Below are 16,357 nucleotides of genomic sequence, written 5' to 3' on the forward strand. Positions count from 1 at the left end.
GACCTGAGTTAGACTTCTAAAATCGAGAACAGTAAGATAATAAATTTGTATAGTTTTGAGCCACTAATTTGGGGGTAATGTTTTACATGTAGTGAAAGTAGAAAATTAATACAGCAAGTGTGAGTTTGTTGTGGGGGGAACAGAATAGGGACTGTGGGGGACTGATTTTTGCAGAGGATTAAATCAAGGTGAATGGAATATTTTTCCACATTATTCATAAATATTTTTTCAATATACATACTTAGTATAGATCTAGTGACTTTATTTCATAAAGCCTGAATTAGCCAAACATAGGCAGATTTTTTCTTACTTGCAAATTAATTTATATAATATAGCTCACAAAATTATAGAATTTAAATCACATCTAATTAAACATGTCACAAATAACCTTTACAGAAAAGCATAAAATTGCACAAAATCGAGGCTGTTCCTGAAGACCCAGGACACGTGGGCACCATAATCAGGTCAGATGTGAATTACGGGTCTTTTATATTCAACCCAAGCCCATCTCCCTCCTGCTCTCATCCTCTGTCCACAGCTCTGCAGCTCCTCTGTGGCCCTTCCTCTCAGACAGAGCTCTCGGAACCATGCGTTTCTTCATCACTAATTGTTGTTTACTACACAGGCTTCAGATTGTTGCTATGAAGAGACGGTGCTGTAACTGGGACACAGGACATGATCCCTGCAACCTAGTCCCCTGTACGTTCTGTGCCACTTGGGTGAGCACCACATGACCTCTTGGTTCTTTTCATTCCGCAGTCACGGAGCATTCCTGTTTTGCTCCTTCCTCCTCCTCCTTATTTTGTCTGTTTCTCCCAGCACCTCCCCTGAATTCACAGACATATAATAACATCTTCTACTTCTATCTAAACCTAATACGTTTGATTTCACTTCTGATTATTACCCTCCCCCCAACAATTTTTAGCCTTTCTTAAAAGAGATGCTGGAGATGGACTTTGGATATCCCATCCTATCTGTTTTGTGTCCTGTTAATCTTGGGATGGGTCAAAAACCAGAAAGTCCTCTGCAGCTTTGGCAACCCACAATTGCTGATGAAGCCACAAGCTGTTGGATGTGTGGGCATCTGGCAGCTGTTGTTTTGACCCTGTGTTTACCATGAATACAAGCAGGCTTAGAAAGGAGACCTACGCTTTCCTGATGCTTGTCCAATCAAGACCTCTTGCTTTTATGTCTAGTGGAGCAGAGCTATACTGTGCCAATCTTCAAACAATAAACTTCACATGATGCCAACAACCTAACTGCTGTGGTTAGAAGGAGATGAGATGGATGTGCCATCGGGTTAGGTCATCTGGTCTCCAAGGCAGAGCTGCACAGGGCGATGCTCCTTTGTGCAGTCACAGTGGTCTATGTATGTTCCAAGGCTGGTGAGTTTAGACTGGTGGGTTGATAGTGCACCAGAAACAAATGGGTTCTCAGGAGCTGACTCACAGTAACCTAACTTTTAAGTGCCAGAGGAAACTAAGTCAGAATACAAACGTCTTAATTTAACACTGAGAGATGATCCATTCTGCAACCATAGAGTTCCCAACTATAAATCAGAGCACCTTCTTTGTTGTACCTGAGAATTAGAGAGACCACATTGTAATATGAAGGTCTTTTGGCAAAAATGGAACCAGAAGAGAGATGTGGGGTCTTAAGACATGAGACGTGAAGAACATCCCCAACTCTACATGTGCTTACATGGTTGGGTTCAGTGTCACTCCTTCCTTGATTGGGCTGGACACTGTTGAGTTGTGTTTTTAGGGTTCACTTTCGTTAGACCTCCATGACAAACATTATTTCCTTAACTCTTTATGTCTTTGATTAGGCTGCATATATTACATTGTCATTCTTGAGTAGTGACTTAAGTGATGGGGTATTTGGAGGATAGAAGATATGAGTTTGTTTAAATTTTGACTTCATTTACTAACTGTGTGACAATGAGCAAATTACTTAACTTTCATAAGCTTTGGTTCACTTGTAAATAAAGTGGGACTAACCATAGTATCATAGGGTATTGTGAGAAGTGAGTGAAATAATTCCTGTAAAGCATTTAGTGCCATGTCTCAGACATAATGTTCAATCAATTTCTAATTGAATAGAAGAAGCATTGCTCTTCCTACTTTCTGGCCCTAAGAGACACTGTGGCTTCGGCACGTGTCTAATCACTTTACGTGTTGGCTATTCTATGTCAACTCTGAGAGTTTTGCAGAAGCTCCCCTACTGCTTTCTCTATTGACTCCATAGTTTGACTCCAGAAAAGACTGGGGACATGAGGGGCAAGGACAACAGATGTTGTGCTAGGAGAAGGGCCATCAGTCCTATCTGAACTGCCCTGCCCCACTTCCATTCTCCACAAAAGTGATCTAGTTACAGGGCTGACTTCAGACTGTTCTCCCTCCTCCTCCTGCACTGTCTTCTTCCTACTGGCTGCAAAGAGTGTGAAGGTTGATAAGTTATGAGGTGCCCTTTACAACTGAGATCCATAATATTCTGGAAAATAGAAGAGTTGTACCTGCGTGTGGTGTTTACTTTGGGCCATTGTGGGACTCAGCTTTCTATTAAAAAAGGAAGGTTCCATCCTTAATCTAGGACTTTCATTAGTTATCAGGATGGCTGTGCCTGACTATGCCATTGTTGGTTAGTGCAAGTAAAATAATTCATTAGCTCTAGTGTTGTTTTGCCAGTTGAACGTAAGCTTCTCTAAGCAGCCTAATGCAACCCCACTGACAATGTTACTGGGTGCCAGGTGTGCTCTAAGAACTTTGCATACATCAATTAATGTCATCATCTCAAGCCTGGGAAGTAGATGCTATTAATAGCCCCGTTTTAAAGATGAGGAAATAGAGGTTAAGTAACTTGTCCAAGATCTCACAGGAGGTGGCAGGACTGGGAATCAGAACCAACTGGTCTAGATTCATGTATCTGTTCTTTTTTCTTTTATGCTTTGATACTTTTTAATACAACTTTTTTTAAATTTCAGAATATTACAGTGGTACAAATGTTTAGGTTACATATATCGCCTTTGCCCCGCCCGAATCAGAGCTACAAGCATCATCCCCTAGACAGTGAGCACTAGACCCATTAGGTGTGACTATACCCATCCCTCCCTCCCCTCAACCTGCCTGACACCCAATGAATGTTACTACTATATGTGCGCATAAGTGTTGATCAATTAATACTAATTTGATGCTCTTAGTCAGTGTGTAATTCTGCTTTTGAAACAGAGATGGCCAAAGTTCTCTTCTAGCTTTTTCCACTGCCTTCGTGGAGGCTACTTGTTCTGAATTTTCATCCTGGTCTCCTTTCATCCTCCACTTACAGAGTCCCCCTAAGTGGGTTGTGGTTTTATTTCCCCTCCACTGGGAGACGCCTTTCTGCAACCACAGCACTGTGCTGGGAGGTGGGAGGGGGTGTTGCTTGAATAGTGTCAGTGACGGAGGAGGGTACAGCTATTTTTTTCTGGTGGGTCAGTGGAAAATGAGCTGACAAACACTTATCTCCTTCTGAAGCACAGAGAGACAACCTTTTTACTCTTCCATATAGTTGGGGATAGGTAGTTCTCTACACCCAACTACACCAATTTAGAGAAATTCAGCCCAAAGTGACCAAAGTGTGGTCTCTTTCTAGCTCTTCTGGGTTTGTAGAGTTAAGTGGCTTCTCCAAGGGCCACAAATATAAATACCAAGTAGGTAGGGACAACCCTCTCCCGGGTAACTCTCAGCTACCTGCTGGGCCCACTGGGCCTCCTTAAGGAGCTGTGATATCAAAGATTTTTGCTCCTGGCTTAGGAGAAAGAAGTTCTTGATTTTTTTTTTGTTTGTTTCTGTTTTTTAGAGAAAGAAACAGAGAAGGGAGCCCCCAAACTGCTTTTCTCCTAGAAAATAGTAAGGGAACTTATTGCTGGTGTTGTTTTCTCTAGGTGCCACTGGTATGTCCACTTTGATTGTTATGTTGTTCCAGAAAGCAGGAGGAGGGAAGATCCAGAAAACACATTCAGAAACTTTGCTACTCTGATACTTCTTTGGGATGTTTAGAAATATTGACATATTATACATTTTTCTCATATGTACATAAGTGGTAGTATATGGCTTAAAAGCTTTGCCTAGGAAATCTCTCTGAATATGCTGCTCAACCTGAAAGGATAATTCCAGTTAAAATAAACCTTTTCAGTGTTGCCATATAAGGTTGTTCCCATTTGGACTGGGTGCGTGGGTTGTGCCTATGAAGTCTGTGAATCAGGCATGAACACACTGACCAGATATTTCTAGCCAGCCAAATAGCCAAAGGATTCATTTCCTATAAAAGACATTTGATTACAGTGTTGAAACAATGCATTCCAGGCTTGCTCATACTGATACTGACCTGTGGCTCTGGGTCGTGAATGCTGATTGCCTCAGCCTAAAAATGCTTCCTAACATGGGTGATGCTATTCAATTCTCTTCTGGGACACTTTTCTTTTCTCCTAAATTTTAATCTTTCCCTCTCTCTTTCATTTGGGGAGGGTGTTTGCTTTTACAATGCTTTTTATTATAAAAAGTTTAATTTCAAATGAAAACAGAATTAGGATGAACGTACTCAGGTAACTGGTTCATTTTTCTCCATGCTTGATAAATGGAAATTATAGAACCTTAATTATAATATTAACAACATAGAGTCATTAGCTTCTAAAGTACCTAAAGATCTCATTGATGCCACCCAGTTGGCTTTAAAAGACATGAAGGGGTGGGGGACATTATTTCTGGTGTCATTTCCTATTTATAGACACAGAAAACTAGACATGGCCAGTGGAGTAACATCAGAGCTTATAAAAGAAACTAAGGATATTAGATCTGAAATCTGAAGAGTCCATGGTGAGTGCCCAGAGTCCAATCACAGGGAAGCCAAATGATGCTTCTGAAAACTGGAGCCCAAGGTCACAGTCTTGTGGTCCAGTGTTGTCTCCATTAGATGTCACTCCACGGCTGTGCACTACAAATGTGGTGGGGAGTGACAGGCAGAGGGAAGAACGCCATGTAGCCATGGACCAGCTGTCTTTTTGGGCTCCAGATTCTTGCTTTCTGATACGAAAAAGGCTATTAGCTTCCATCAAAATACCTTCCTAATTCTAAAATTCATGTAGTCTCTGCATTTCTGGATGAAGAGACCAATCCATGCTAATGGCACAAAGACTCCCTGGAGGGTTTCTCACCGGAAGCAGTGCTGAGCCAGCTGGAGAAGGTGCTTTGAAGAGTTGGAAAACAAGCTGTTGCTATTGTGGACTATTTCTGTCCTTGGGGACTGGTTATATAATGTACCAGGTGCTATTTTGACCTCCCTAAGGAAATCAGAATACTTAAAATTCAATCTCATTCTTGTGTGGCATCAGATAAGTCCTTTAACTTTTCTGTCCAGCAGTTTCCTCATCTGTTCGGTGGGGCTGTTAATAGTATCTACTTCATGGTGGTGTCGTGAGGACTAAATGAGTTAATGATATTTATTAAATTGTTATTGATTAACCCGATTTTATAAACAGGTGGATATATATGTAGAGGAAGAATTATCTGTGAGTGTGGTTATCTATAAGCCATGTCAGAATCTAAAAGAGACTCAAAAAATTATCAATCATCCAGATCTTTAAGCCAAAAATCACTCGTCCATTATAAAGCAGTAGCTTTTAATGCAATGCAGACACTTCGGTGAGACTCCTGTTAAAATTTGGATTCCCAGGTCCCACTCCTGGAAATACCAATGCAGGAGGTTGGGGGTAGGGCCCAGGAATCTGAATTCTACAAGCTTCCCAAGGGGTTTTGGCTTGCAGGTAGGTGGCTTTGGGGTCACACTGAGAAATCCTGGTGGAAAGTCACGTAAGGGGTTACCTACCACTAAATGAACTCTTGAAGACAAGTTTCTGGGCAGCCTCTTTTGAGCAGCAGTTGCTGGCATTGACCTTGGGAAGTAAGGGTAGGGAGGCTGGGGGCCGTGTGCTGAGGCAGGTGATGGGGGCAGTTGAAGGGTGAGAAGCCAAGGGTAGGGGGAAGCGTGGTTACTCCCATATCTGGAAGAGCCTAAACCAGCTTTGACATTAAGTGGAGCCAATAAGAAATTTCCAAAATTTTGGAAAACATGTATCTCAGATATCTTGTTTGTTTAGAAATATAATCATGGACCCTCGCAGTGAGTAACAGAGGAAGGATTTGAACTCAAGCTCTAGAGACCATGCTGTTTCCTGATTCACAGTTGTCTTTGGAGCTGTGCTAAAATCATGCTTCTATGAAATGCTTTCTTTCCCTTCCCACAAGCCCCTTTTCTACTCCAGCTGCGGACCTTTGCAGACCTAGGTAACAAAACCTTGAACTCCCTCCCGTGGCTGTAGAGGATACTTATTTAGCTTCCTAATAAAAATCCAGACTTCTTATTCTCTTTAAAAGATTTGCCCACATGCGTACAAGGTCCAGCAGATGATTTTACATTCTCTTACACAAAGAAGACACTTAAAAAAACTGTAAGGCTTCGAGTGGCTAAATCCCCTCTTTACTGTGCAGCTTATAGTAACTTATTTATGTATTTATTACCATGAAAGGCATGGAGGATACTTTGCTCTGAGTGGGAGGAAGTCGTCTTATTTCTGGGATAAATTGAGAATGGCATGCTGCATCACCCCAAGGTTACCTTGAGTCCCGTGAGGTTCCTAAAGCCTAATTTTGTTGGAATCAGAAGCTCAGAGCAGATTTTCATGTTGATGGTGTGTATCAAGATTCAGCCAGGCCTGGCACTGAACCAGACGGGAAGGAAGAAGGCATTGATGGAAATGACTGTCTGGTTTTCAATTTAGGGAATAAGAACTCCCTTCTGTGAAGCACCTTACACATTACAAGATACATTCTCCATCGTTATCCCCGGGAATGCTTCCAGCCGTGTGGCAGGCGGGGCCTGTATTGCTACATCCTTTTACTCAAGGTCATACACACAGGCTGGGTTGAGATTCCGTTCCCAGGTTTTCTGAGTCCGGGTTCCACACTCTTTCCACACTGCATCCTGCAGTCTGAGATGTATGCAATTGAGTACTGACCGGAGGAACCCTGCCCATTCAGATGAGAGAGAAATTATTGATAGAAAAGCGATCATTCTGGGAGTTCTGCATTCCATTTGCTTAGTGTAAGTTGCTACTTGTCTGGAGGAAGTAAATTGCTGAGCTGTGAGTTAAACAACGCGTGTGTCTTTGATGTGGGCATCAGGCGTTGACTGATACCTGATACATACCCTAAGAATTAAGAAATGCTTTATTGAGTAGAATTGTGGGCTTGATCACAGGAGACCTTGTTCTTTTTTTTCTTTTCCAAACACTAAACACTATTAAAACTCCAAAATCATGACTGGATAACTAAATTCATGGAGAAAGAATCTTAAAATGAGATAATAATGACAAAATTAGGTCTAAGTCTATAGCTAAAAGCAAAGATTATATAAAAGTAACATGCGTGTAGTGCTTTTCAGTGTTCAAAGACAATTCTTAAACAATTTCATTTGATCTTCACAACAACCCTGTGAAATAGGCATGATTCTTATTTAACAAACAAGGAAATTAAATTTGATGAAGGCTAAATGTTTTTTCCCCCAGGTCACAGTTGGCAGATGGCAAGTTTAGGACTTCAGGGCTTTCGACTCCACACTCTGCATTTGATTTGGAATTATTTACTAAAACCCCTGGAAATGTCCAATAATTTTTGTAGGAAATGACTTGCATATTCTGTAACTCTACTTAAGAAGCTGTGATAATGGCTGGTACAGAAACAATGACTTCTCACATTGGGACTGCCTTATCCTTGCAAGCAACAGCTATTCACTGTTGCTTTTTTTGTAACACTTGTGAATAAGTCCATTCTTCTCTGGTGAGTAGACTCAAGCAGGAGTCTAAGCTATTTTTTCATTGTCACCCATCACAGGGAGGGAGAGAGGCAGGGCTTATGTCTTGAGAGTTCCAGCTACATGTCCCTTGTCAAACAATCAGGACAAACTCCCATTCCCTAAAGAACAGAAAGAGAAATAGCACACATTTAATGAAAGAACCCATGCTATTTCTTCAAAATGCTCCAAATTCATTCCCCACAACTATATCTGATTCTCAAAGAAAATATCTGGAGAGTCTAATGGTTCACAAAGTTTTGGAGAACATGGACATCTTTAAAAATATCTTAGAGGAGGTCAAGTGTGTTAGTACAGGTAACTAATAATTGCAACAGCAGAGTTCAGTGGGATCCAGACTGGTGACTGTCTCTTCAAGGAAACTAAATATTAAAGGTCTTTTCCCCTGTTCATATACTGTTCCATGTAGGCTTCTTCCTGTATCCAAAGGAGCTTAGAAGGGAAGGTTATAGCTTTTCACCTTCATGCGCCAATGACCAAAGACAATCCTAAACTTGTCTGACTGGCTCTAAGGAGGAACATAAGTAAACAAGGGAGAAACCTGCCCATCAGTCACCTGCGGAGTCAAGCAATGTAGGCCATCTTCCTGGGCGATTACAAATTCATTCCCATCCCTTGGATAAATGTAAGATGTCCTTCCAGCGAAATGTAATTTATTATCTTGTTGGCAGCAGCCAGTTAGGGAAGGAGCAGAATCGAAGCCATTCTACCTGGCCGTGGGGACCCACTGTAGTAGTAAGAAACTAAGTACCTTAAGGGACTGGGGAGTTCTTAAACCTCTCTGGCAGGAGCATGTATTGGCCTCTCTTTCATGAGTGTGGGTCATTTTCATCACCTTGGGGCGTTAGACTTTGGCAGGTCTGATGATGTAGCAAGGCTGCACGTGCTCGTGAGAAGAAATGACCTTCCCATCCTTAATCTCCTTGGTGATGGTGAATATTTTAACCAGTATCCGGGACAGGGGTTCACAGGCACTGCGGGGCTTGAGGACACCACGGGGGGCTGAGGCTGTGCAAACTGGAGCCGCACATTCTGTGGCTCTGGCCTTACAGGGTATGCAAGTGAAAAGCTCACATTTGGTGGCACACGCGTTACAGGGAAGCCTAAGGAAAAAACAGAATTTTAGCTGTGATTGAGGGAAGGCAATAATGGTCATAGAGAAATATGGTAGTGGCTACTTTTTCAATATTTGTCACTCAAATCAAGTACTTCCATATCCTCATGCATGTACTTTATACTATAGTTAGTAGAAGAAAAAAATGATGAGATCCATTGGAAAGCAGTGTCCTAGGTTTAGAAGTATTAGATTCTGTGAGTTTCCACTGCAGTCAAGGCCCTAGCATTGTGGAAAGGATACTGCACCAGCAGTCACAGGCTAGGGCGGAGCCCAGCTGTGTCCTTTACCAGCTGATGACCTCAGGTAAGTCAGTTAACCTTCCTGAACTTTAGTTTTTCATCTATGGCATGGATATAATGGGAATTAAACTCACAGAATCAACAGCGATAAGGAACAAGTTGAGAGCCTTATTATCTGAGGAATGGAAATTAATGAGATTTTTTTGTTGTTGAGGAGTGAATCACACTACTAGTGGTGGCCTGAACCCCACCTACAGAAGGGTCCTCAACACGTCATCAGGAAGCTTCAAACTGCCTTCTGGGTGTCTACAAATAGTTTTCAGGGAATTGGAGTATGAAGCAGTTAACAGCAAGCACTCTTTTTATAAACATAATCTTTCTTTGATAATCTGAGGCACTTTGGTATAGTATCATAGCTCCTACGTGATAGTACTGATTAACATTGTGCTAGTGTAATGTGGGCATGTCAGTTAACAGAATGCTGTGAACAGCATTCACCAATTATTGTGGGGAAGGAGGTCTCCTTTGTGATTGTAACTAAGTCTGTGTCTGGAGTGTTAGTTTGGATTGAGTTCCTTATGGGTTGATAAGCATTATAATTTAAAAAATTACAACTTTTATTTAAAAACAGGGGCGAAAACACACATGTGCATATGCTACTATTGGCATCAAGGACTAGTGGCTAGAGAGAGTTAAGGTTTCCACCTGAGCAGAGTGTTCCTCTAAAGGAACCAGGGATGTTCTGTTCAATGTCATGACAATGTCCTGAAAGTCAGACCTTCATCTCAGTGGGGGAAAATCTGTCGCCAGATATGTTCATCTTTGGGGAAACCATTTTTTCTCTGGTAATTTAAATACTCTAAGAATCTAAATAACGTATAAGGAATTAACTTGGTGCATGGACTCTTCAAAACATCTCAGCTCAGCTAACATCTCAAATTTGGACTAGGTTACAATTGTGGGTCTCCCAACGGCACAGCATGAGAGAGTGTGGATGCCTCTGTCCAAAGCTCCCCATCCCTGGCAAGAAGATCATACAAAACACTCATCCACCCATTGCCAGTGGCAGTACATACATATGTGCATTTCTGTTTCTATGTCATACAGGTCATTTTCGTTTTACATACTTGCTGTCCAAGCCCTCCAGGAGGCTGCGGTACGTGGCAATCTCACACTCCAGCCGGGACTTGATGTCCAGCAGACTCTCATATTCTTGGTTCTGCCTTTCCAGGGCACACCGAATCTCTGCCAGCTGAGCCTCTAGGTTATCGATCAGACACTGGATCTGGGTCAGCAGGGCAGTATAGTGGGCCTCGATCTCCGTCAGGATGCATTCCTGGGAATCTCTCTACCATGGGGGAGGAAAATAGGATTTATAATGATGATGCCTTTAAGCCCAGGTCACCTGTGATTTGTGTCATTTTAACCAGTGGTTTCCTTGTGTCAGGACTAATGGATCGCCAAGCCCTTTTATCACCTTCTGACCAAATAAATCCAAAAGCAAAATTATCAACTATGCCAAAGTTTGCATTCCTTAATCCTCTCTTCTCTTCTTTCTTGATCACCTGATAATCTCCCACCATATTCTCCTACTTAGGAGAGAAAAAATGTCTCAACTTACTACACACCCAGGCATTAAAAAACATCATCATGGCACCTCATTCAATGAGTGTTCCTACCTTAAAAGGGAAGTGAGCAACATTTAACCATAAACAATTCCCTCACCAAATCAATTGCTTTATATATAAAATATAAACGTTGAAACTTTGATGAGTAAAGTTCTTTCCTGTTATTGCATTCTGTAAGTCTATGGGTAATGGTAGGATTTTAGGTTTTAATAACCTATTATTTGCATGATTATCCCAATTTTTATAGATGAGAAAACTGAGGTTCAAGAGGTTCAATGCGTTGTCCAAGGTCACATGAGAAGCTGGTGACAAAACCAGTTTGGGGCAAGGTCTTCCTAATGCCCACCTTCCTAAAACCCTTCCTAGCAAAACATTTAATTGATTTCCTACTTCACAGAGGCAGTACCATGATGCAGAAGCAGTACTGGCTTTGGAATCTGGATTCTGGCTCAGACTCTTATTGCTTTTGTGACTTTGGACAAGTTACTTAATGCCTCAGAATCTCCACGTCTCCATCTGTAAAATAGGTGAGATGAAACTTATCTTGGATTTGGCTTGGGAAAATCACCTTAGCTCTTGGAGCCGCATCTGTAAATTGGCTAATAACCATGCCACCTCCCTCATAAGATTGTTTTATAAATCTAATACGATAGCTTGTAAAAATGCTTTGCATGTAATAAAATGCTCTCTTAGTATTTCCCAAAGTGTACTCCATGAATCATTATTGCCATGAGATGCTCTATTAAAAAAAGGGAATCCACAATCAAATAAGCTTTGGAATGCTGAATACCATGGATTCCCTTCTTGGAGATTCATGGTTTATATCAGCTTATGAAAGGCTCACAGGAAAGCACCCTGTTTAACCTTTGTTTAATCCAGCATTTTCCAGACTTATTTGACCACAAAGTCTTTTTTTTGGCCATAGACCCTTTTAACAAACGGAGGAACTGTTGTTCTTGGAGACACAGTTTGGGAAATACTGTGACACACAGGGGTCAGGGGCTGTCGCCATCATTGCTGAGCTAGGCTCGGTCAGCTTGCTGGGTACCATTCGGTGCTGAGCCTGCAGTTCAACCTCCAGAGCATTCGCGGTGCGTCTCAGTTCTACAATCTCCTTCTGGCAGCATTGCTGCTGCTCAGAGCTGGTCACCACCTGCTGATTCAGCTCCTCCATCTGAAACACAGCCCAAGACCATGGATGTTATGGGAGGAAAACACAACTTTGATTAAAGAGCCCTGGAAATGACAACATCAGCTTCTTGTTTTTGACTCTTTTAACTCTCCCCACCTGCGTGTTGAACCATTGTTCCACATCTTTACGGTTTGTCTCCATGATGGACTCGTATTGACATCTTATTTCTTGTAGAATCTGGTTTAGGTCCACAGAAGAGGCAGCAGTCACTTCGATGTGAAGCCTGTCCCCAAGCTGGCTCTGTAAGGAATCGATTTCCTATGGAGAGAAAAGGAACGTGAAGTTAGTTGGTAGACAGATGACTCCCTTATGTTCCTGTTTCAGTCTAGCAGTAATAATTGAGCTTACTTGTGTCTGAAATACAGCCCCTAGTAAAGGAATACATGATTGGTTTATAGGTGTTACTGAAATGCTATAAAATGATTTAATGCTACTTCAGATAGGATCGTATGTTCAAATTTGTGCAAAATTAAAAGGAATTGAGTAGCAAGATCAGAATTCCAGAGAATTTAGATCATCTCTAGAGATGGGTAATGGGTGACACAGCGAAAAGGTGGAATTCATAATGCGAGACCATAGTTTCTATGATGCCAATGTGGGCTTGTGCCAGTATTGACTTGTACCAACAGGAGGTGACAGAAGTCTGTGCAGGGATGTCCACTCACATGGGAAGCCCGTGAGGACAGAAAAATGGGCTTCCTTCCTTCTCACAGAAAATCTGGAAGGGATGATGGGCGTTTTCCTACCCAACGTGGCTCCAGACACTGTGTTGTAGCCAATGGATTTAAAATACTACTTGGAACCAGAGGTAGTAGCAGTAGGTGTTATCAGGGCTAAAACTAGAGTAGTATCTAGTGAGGATACCCTCTACCGAGTACAACTTAAAGGAATTGATGCTATTTTTAGAGGCTAAGCTTGTGATGATGCTCTTGGTCTTTCTCTAACCTCTCTGTGGCTGTTCTTGAGGCAAAGGAGCTCCTCCTTCAGAGACTGGACTTGTGCCTCCAGGTCAGCCTTGCCCAGGGTCAGTGCATTCAGGATCTGCTTCAGGCTGTTGGCATCTGCCTCCACCAGCTGGCGTAGGGACACCTCAGCTTCATACCTTTAAAAACCAGATGTGAAAAGGAAGACATTAGCAAGGAGATGGTGCAAACCAACCAAGCAGAGCTCCCTTCTGCATTTTCCTCTGGGCAGCTCATTTAGTGTATTTCTATCGAGGGTTTTATTCTCTTTAGAGGTAAAACCACTTGATAAATATCCTGATGTAATCACCATTCCTAAATTAGTTTGCCAGGGTAATGCTACATTGCTATTCTTTGAGATGAGAGAATTTATCCTCCTTCCTTTGTCCCTAGAGGAAATGTGGTATAAGTAAAAAGAAAAAAAGCACTGGGTCCAAACTTGGGTCCAAGTTTTGTCTCTGTCTTGGCCTAGTTATATACCTTTGGATAAGTAATGTAACCTCATTAAACAACAGTTTTCTCTCCTTAAATGGGATAACAATATATTAGCCCTACCTGTCTTACTGAACAGGTAACTATGCAGATAGTCAGATGGGTTCATGTGTTAGAAACTATAGGTACTGTAGTTATCAGTCTCCATCATTTATTGAATTTGAAAGTCTTTATGGGGCCAGTGCCAACATGGTATGGGGCAGGAGGGTTAGTAGGCTTGGGGATATCGTATTGGGAGTGGGTAGGTCATTACTGGGACTGTCTAGGTGAGACTCAGGGTGAGTTCTGTCATCAATGACAGCGTTGGGTGAGCTTACTTGGCTCTCAAGTCATCTGCAGCCAGTTTGGTGTTGTCAATTTGTGAGACCAGTCTGGAATTCTCAGCCTTGGTACACAAGATCTAGAATTAAGAGATTGTACACACAAATGAGACAAACACCAGGATCTCCTTCTTTAAGAACCAAGGGGCTTGTGTGTGTTTCAATTGACAGGGGAAGGCTAATTGGACTTTTTATTAATCTTCATAGCTATGCTCAGGATGCTTGGAAATCTTTAGAAAGTCAGAGTTCTTGTTATTTTCCTAAAAGACCAGCAAAAATTTACTTAAATAGAAACTTTCGTAGATGTTTTTCTGCTAAAAATATGTAATCCATCCTAAATTTGCATAACATACCACGATCTATTAGAATGTAAACTCTGTGAAGGCAGAGACTTTTTAAAGTCCACCAACATTTTCCTGGAGCCTAGAACAATGTTTGCAGATTGTTGTTGGTGCTCAGTAAATATTTGCTGAACAAATATAACTGAATAAATCCAGATGTGTAGCAGCAGTATCTAACTCTGAATAAGAAACTTAGGTTTGTTTGGTATAGAAACAAACTAAACAATTAGGAGATGATAAAATAAGCACACGAAGAGAAAAAGGTGGTGATAGTTACAAAATGGATACAAATGAAACTGTTTAGGAACTTATTAAAACAAAATTCATTTTCTCAGATCCCCATTTTCTTATTTTTATTAAAGAAATGGTAGCACCTTGTTGTTAACATATTTTCGTCCTGAGTTATCTGGTTGTAACAGTAGAGTGTATCTTTGGAAAAAGGAAAAACTGTAAAACTCTGAGTGTTGGCTCAAGATGACAATTTCACTCAAGAGATTTTCTTTTTCTTTTCTTTTCTTTTCTTTTTTTTTTTTTTTTTTTGAGACAGTCTTGCTCTGTTGCCCGGGCTAGAGTGTCGTGGTGTCAGCCTAGCTCACAGCAACCTCAAACTCCTGGGCTCAAGCGATCCTCCTGCCTCAGCCTCCCGAGTAGCTGGGACTACAGGCATGCACCATCATGCCCGGCTAATTTTTCTATATATATATTTTTAGCTGTCCATATAATTTCTTTCTATTTTTTTAGTAGAGACGGGCTCTCGCTCTTGCTCAGGCTGGTCTCGAACTCCTGAGCTCAATCGATCCACCCGCCTCAGCCTCTCAGAGTGCTAGGATTACAGCAGTGAGCCACCACGCCCAGCCAAGAGATTTTCTTATACTTAAAAAAAAAGCTTTTCAGCATAAAATGAACTAAAAATATTAGAGTTTAGCAATTCACTTTTGCTTGGAGACCATCCATTCACAACTTGATTAAACAGGTTCCTAAGACCCTTACCTTCTGCTGGAGCTCCTCAATGGCTCTGTAGTAGGACTGGTAGTCAGGACAGAGGACCGGGAGCTCTTTGGTAGACTCTGCCTGGATTTTACACTCCAGTTCGGCGTTCTCTCTTTCCAGCATTTGCACCTTTTCCAGGTAGTTTGCAAGGCGCTCATTCAAGATTTGCATGGTCTCCTTCTCGTGACTGTTGATGCCTTCCCCATACCAGCCACAGTCATCCGGAGAGAGACAGGTGTTGAGGTTTCTTATTACGTAGGTGGGCATGCGACAAAAGCAAGGAGTGGGGTGGCAGCCCTGGTCCTGGGGTGTTCTCAGAACGTGGCCAGGTGGTTGGCAGCTGTTGGCTTCAAGACCACCACGATGGCAGCTGTTGTTAGAAGAGATGGTCCTAAAATTTGTAATCCTAGAGCAGTTTTGGCATGGGGTTGAAGAAGCAGTAGTTGTCGTACAGCCCTTGGTATCCATCGTGCTTGTCTGGCTTTAGTTCGTTTCAAAGTCTGTGGTCACCAGGATGAAAAGCTCGAGCAACCTCAACTGAGTCTAAATTCCAAGCCTTTGGCTTTTTCCTCTTTGAAGTGCTTATATAGCCTTTCCTCTAGGTGGTGTCACAACAGGTGGGATGTTTTCCTTTCTAATGTTTATATCACATCCTATAGGAACATCTCATTAGTCTGCTTTTTACTTGCCTGAGAAGAGTTACTTGTCTCATAAAAGTGTGCATTTAGGCTGTTACTAAGTTATTACCCATCACAACTACTACTTGTCATTGGATCCAGAGCTTCACATCATGTCTTCAAAAGGAACTGTCGTCACAGTGCTAGCAGCATCCGTGATTAAGCAGGTGTGAGTATATCAAGTCCCTTAAGTTCTTGTTGACATCTCTGCCTGGCATAGAGCTTGAACAGGAACAAGTCCACCCTTCTTTTCCTTTCTTCCCTAGAAAAGGGAAACTATTAATGTCTAATAATTATTGGTGAACTTAGAAATCAGTATTCTATTTTGTTCTGTCCAACTGATTTTCTCATTTTATTAATATGTTGGGACACTGTGAGTATGGATTAAAACGTTCATCTTAAGTAAGGCTCTTTTGAAAGGTAATTGCAAGATTCCATGATTTAGCTTTCCATGGAAAGTCTGATTGCTAACAAGAAATTTCTTGAAAAAGAGG

General features: G+C 41.7%; 1 protein-coding gene across 1 annotated transcript; it reads right to left on the reverse strand.

Annotated features, from left to right (window-relative positions):
• Nucleotides 1-8,567: 8,567 nt before the first annotated feature.
• On the reverse strand, nt 8,568-15,744 carry KRT39 (keratin 39). Its single transcript, XM_069481363.1, has 7 exons — nt 15,187-15,744; nt 13,853-13,935; nt 13,027-13,183; nt 12,178-12,339; nt 11,938-12,063; nt 10,389-10,609; nt 8,568-9,008 (listed from the first exon to the last, which is right to left on the reverse strand). The coding sequence occupies exons 1-7, from the start codon at nt 15,652-15,654 to the stop codon at nt 8,750-8,752; spliced, it is 1,476 nt and encodes a 491-aa protein (XP_069337464.1). The 5' UTR covers nt 15,655-15,744; the 3' UTR covers nt 8,568-8,749.
• Nucleotides 15,745-16,357: the final 613 nt, after the last annotated feature.

This window comes from Eulemur rufifrons, chromosome 9 (assembly GCF_041146395.1).
Source record: "Eulemur rufifrons isolate Redbay chromosome 9, OSU_ERuf_1, whole genome shotgun sequence".
Classification (NCBI taxonomy): domain Eukaryota; kingdom Metazoa; phylum Chordata; class Mammalia; order Primates; family Lemuridae; genus Eulemur; species Eulemur rufifrons.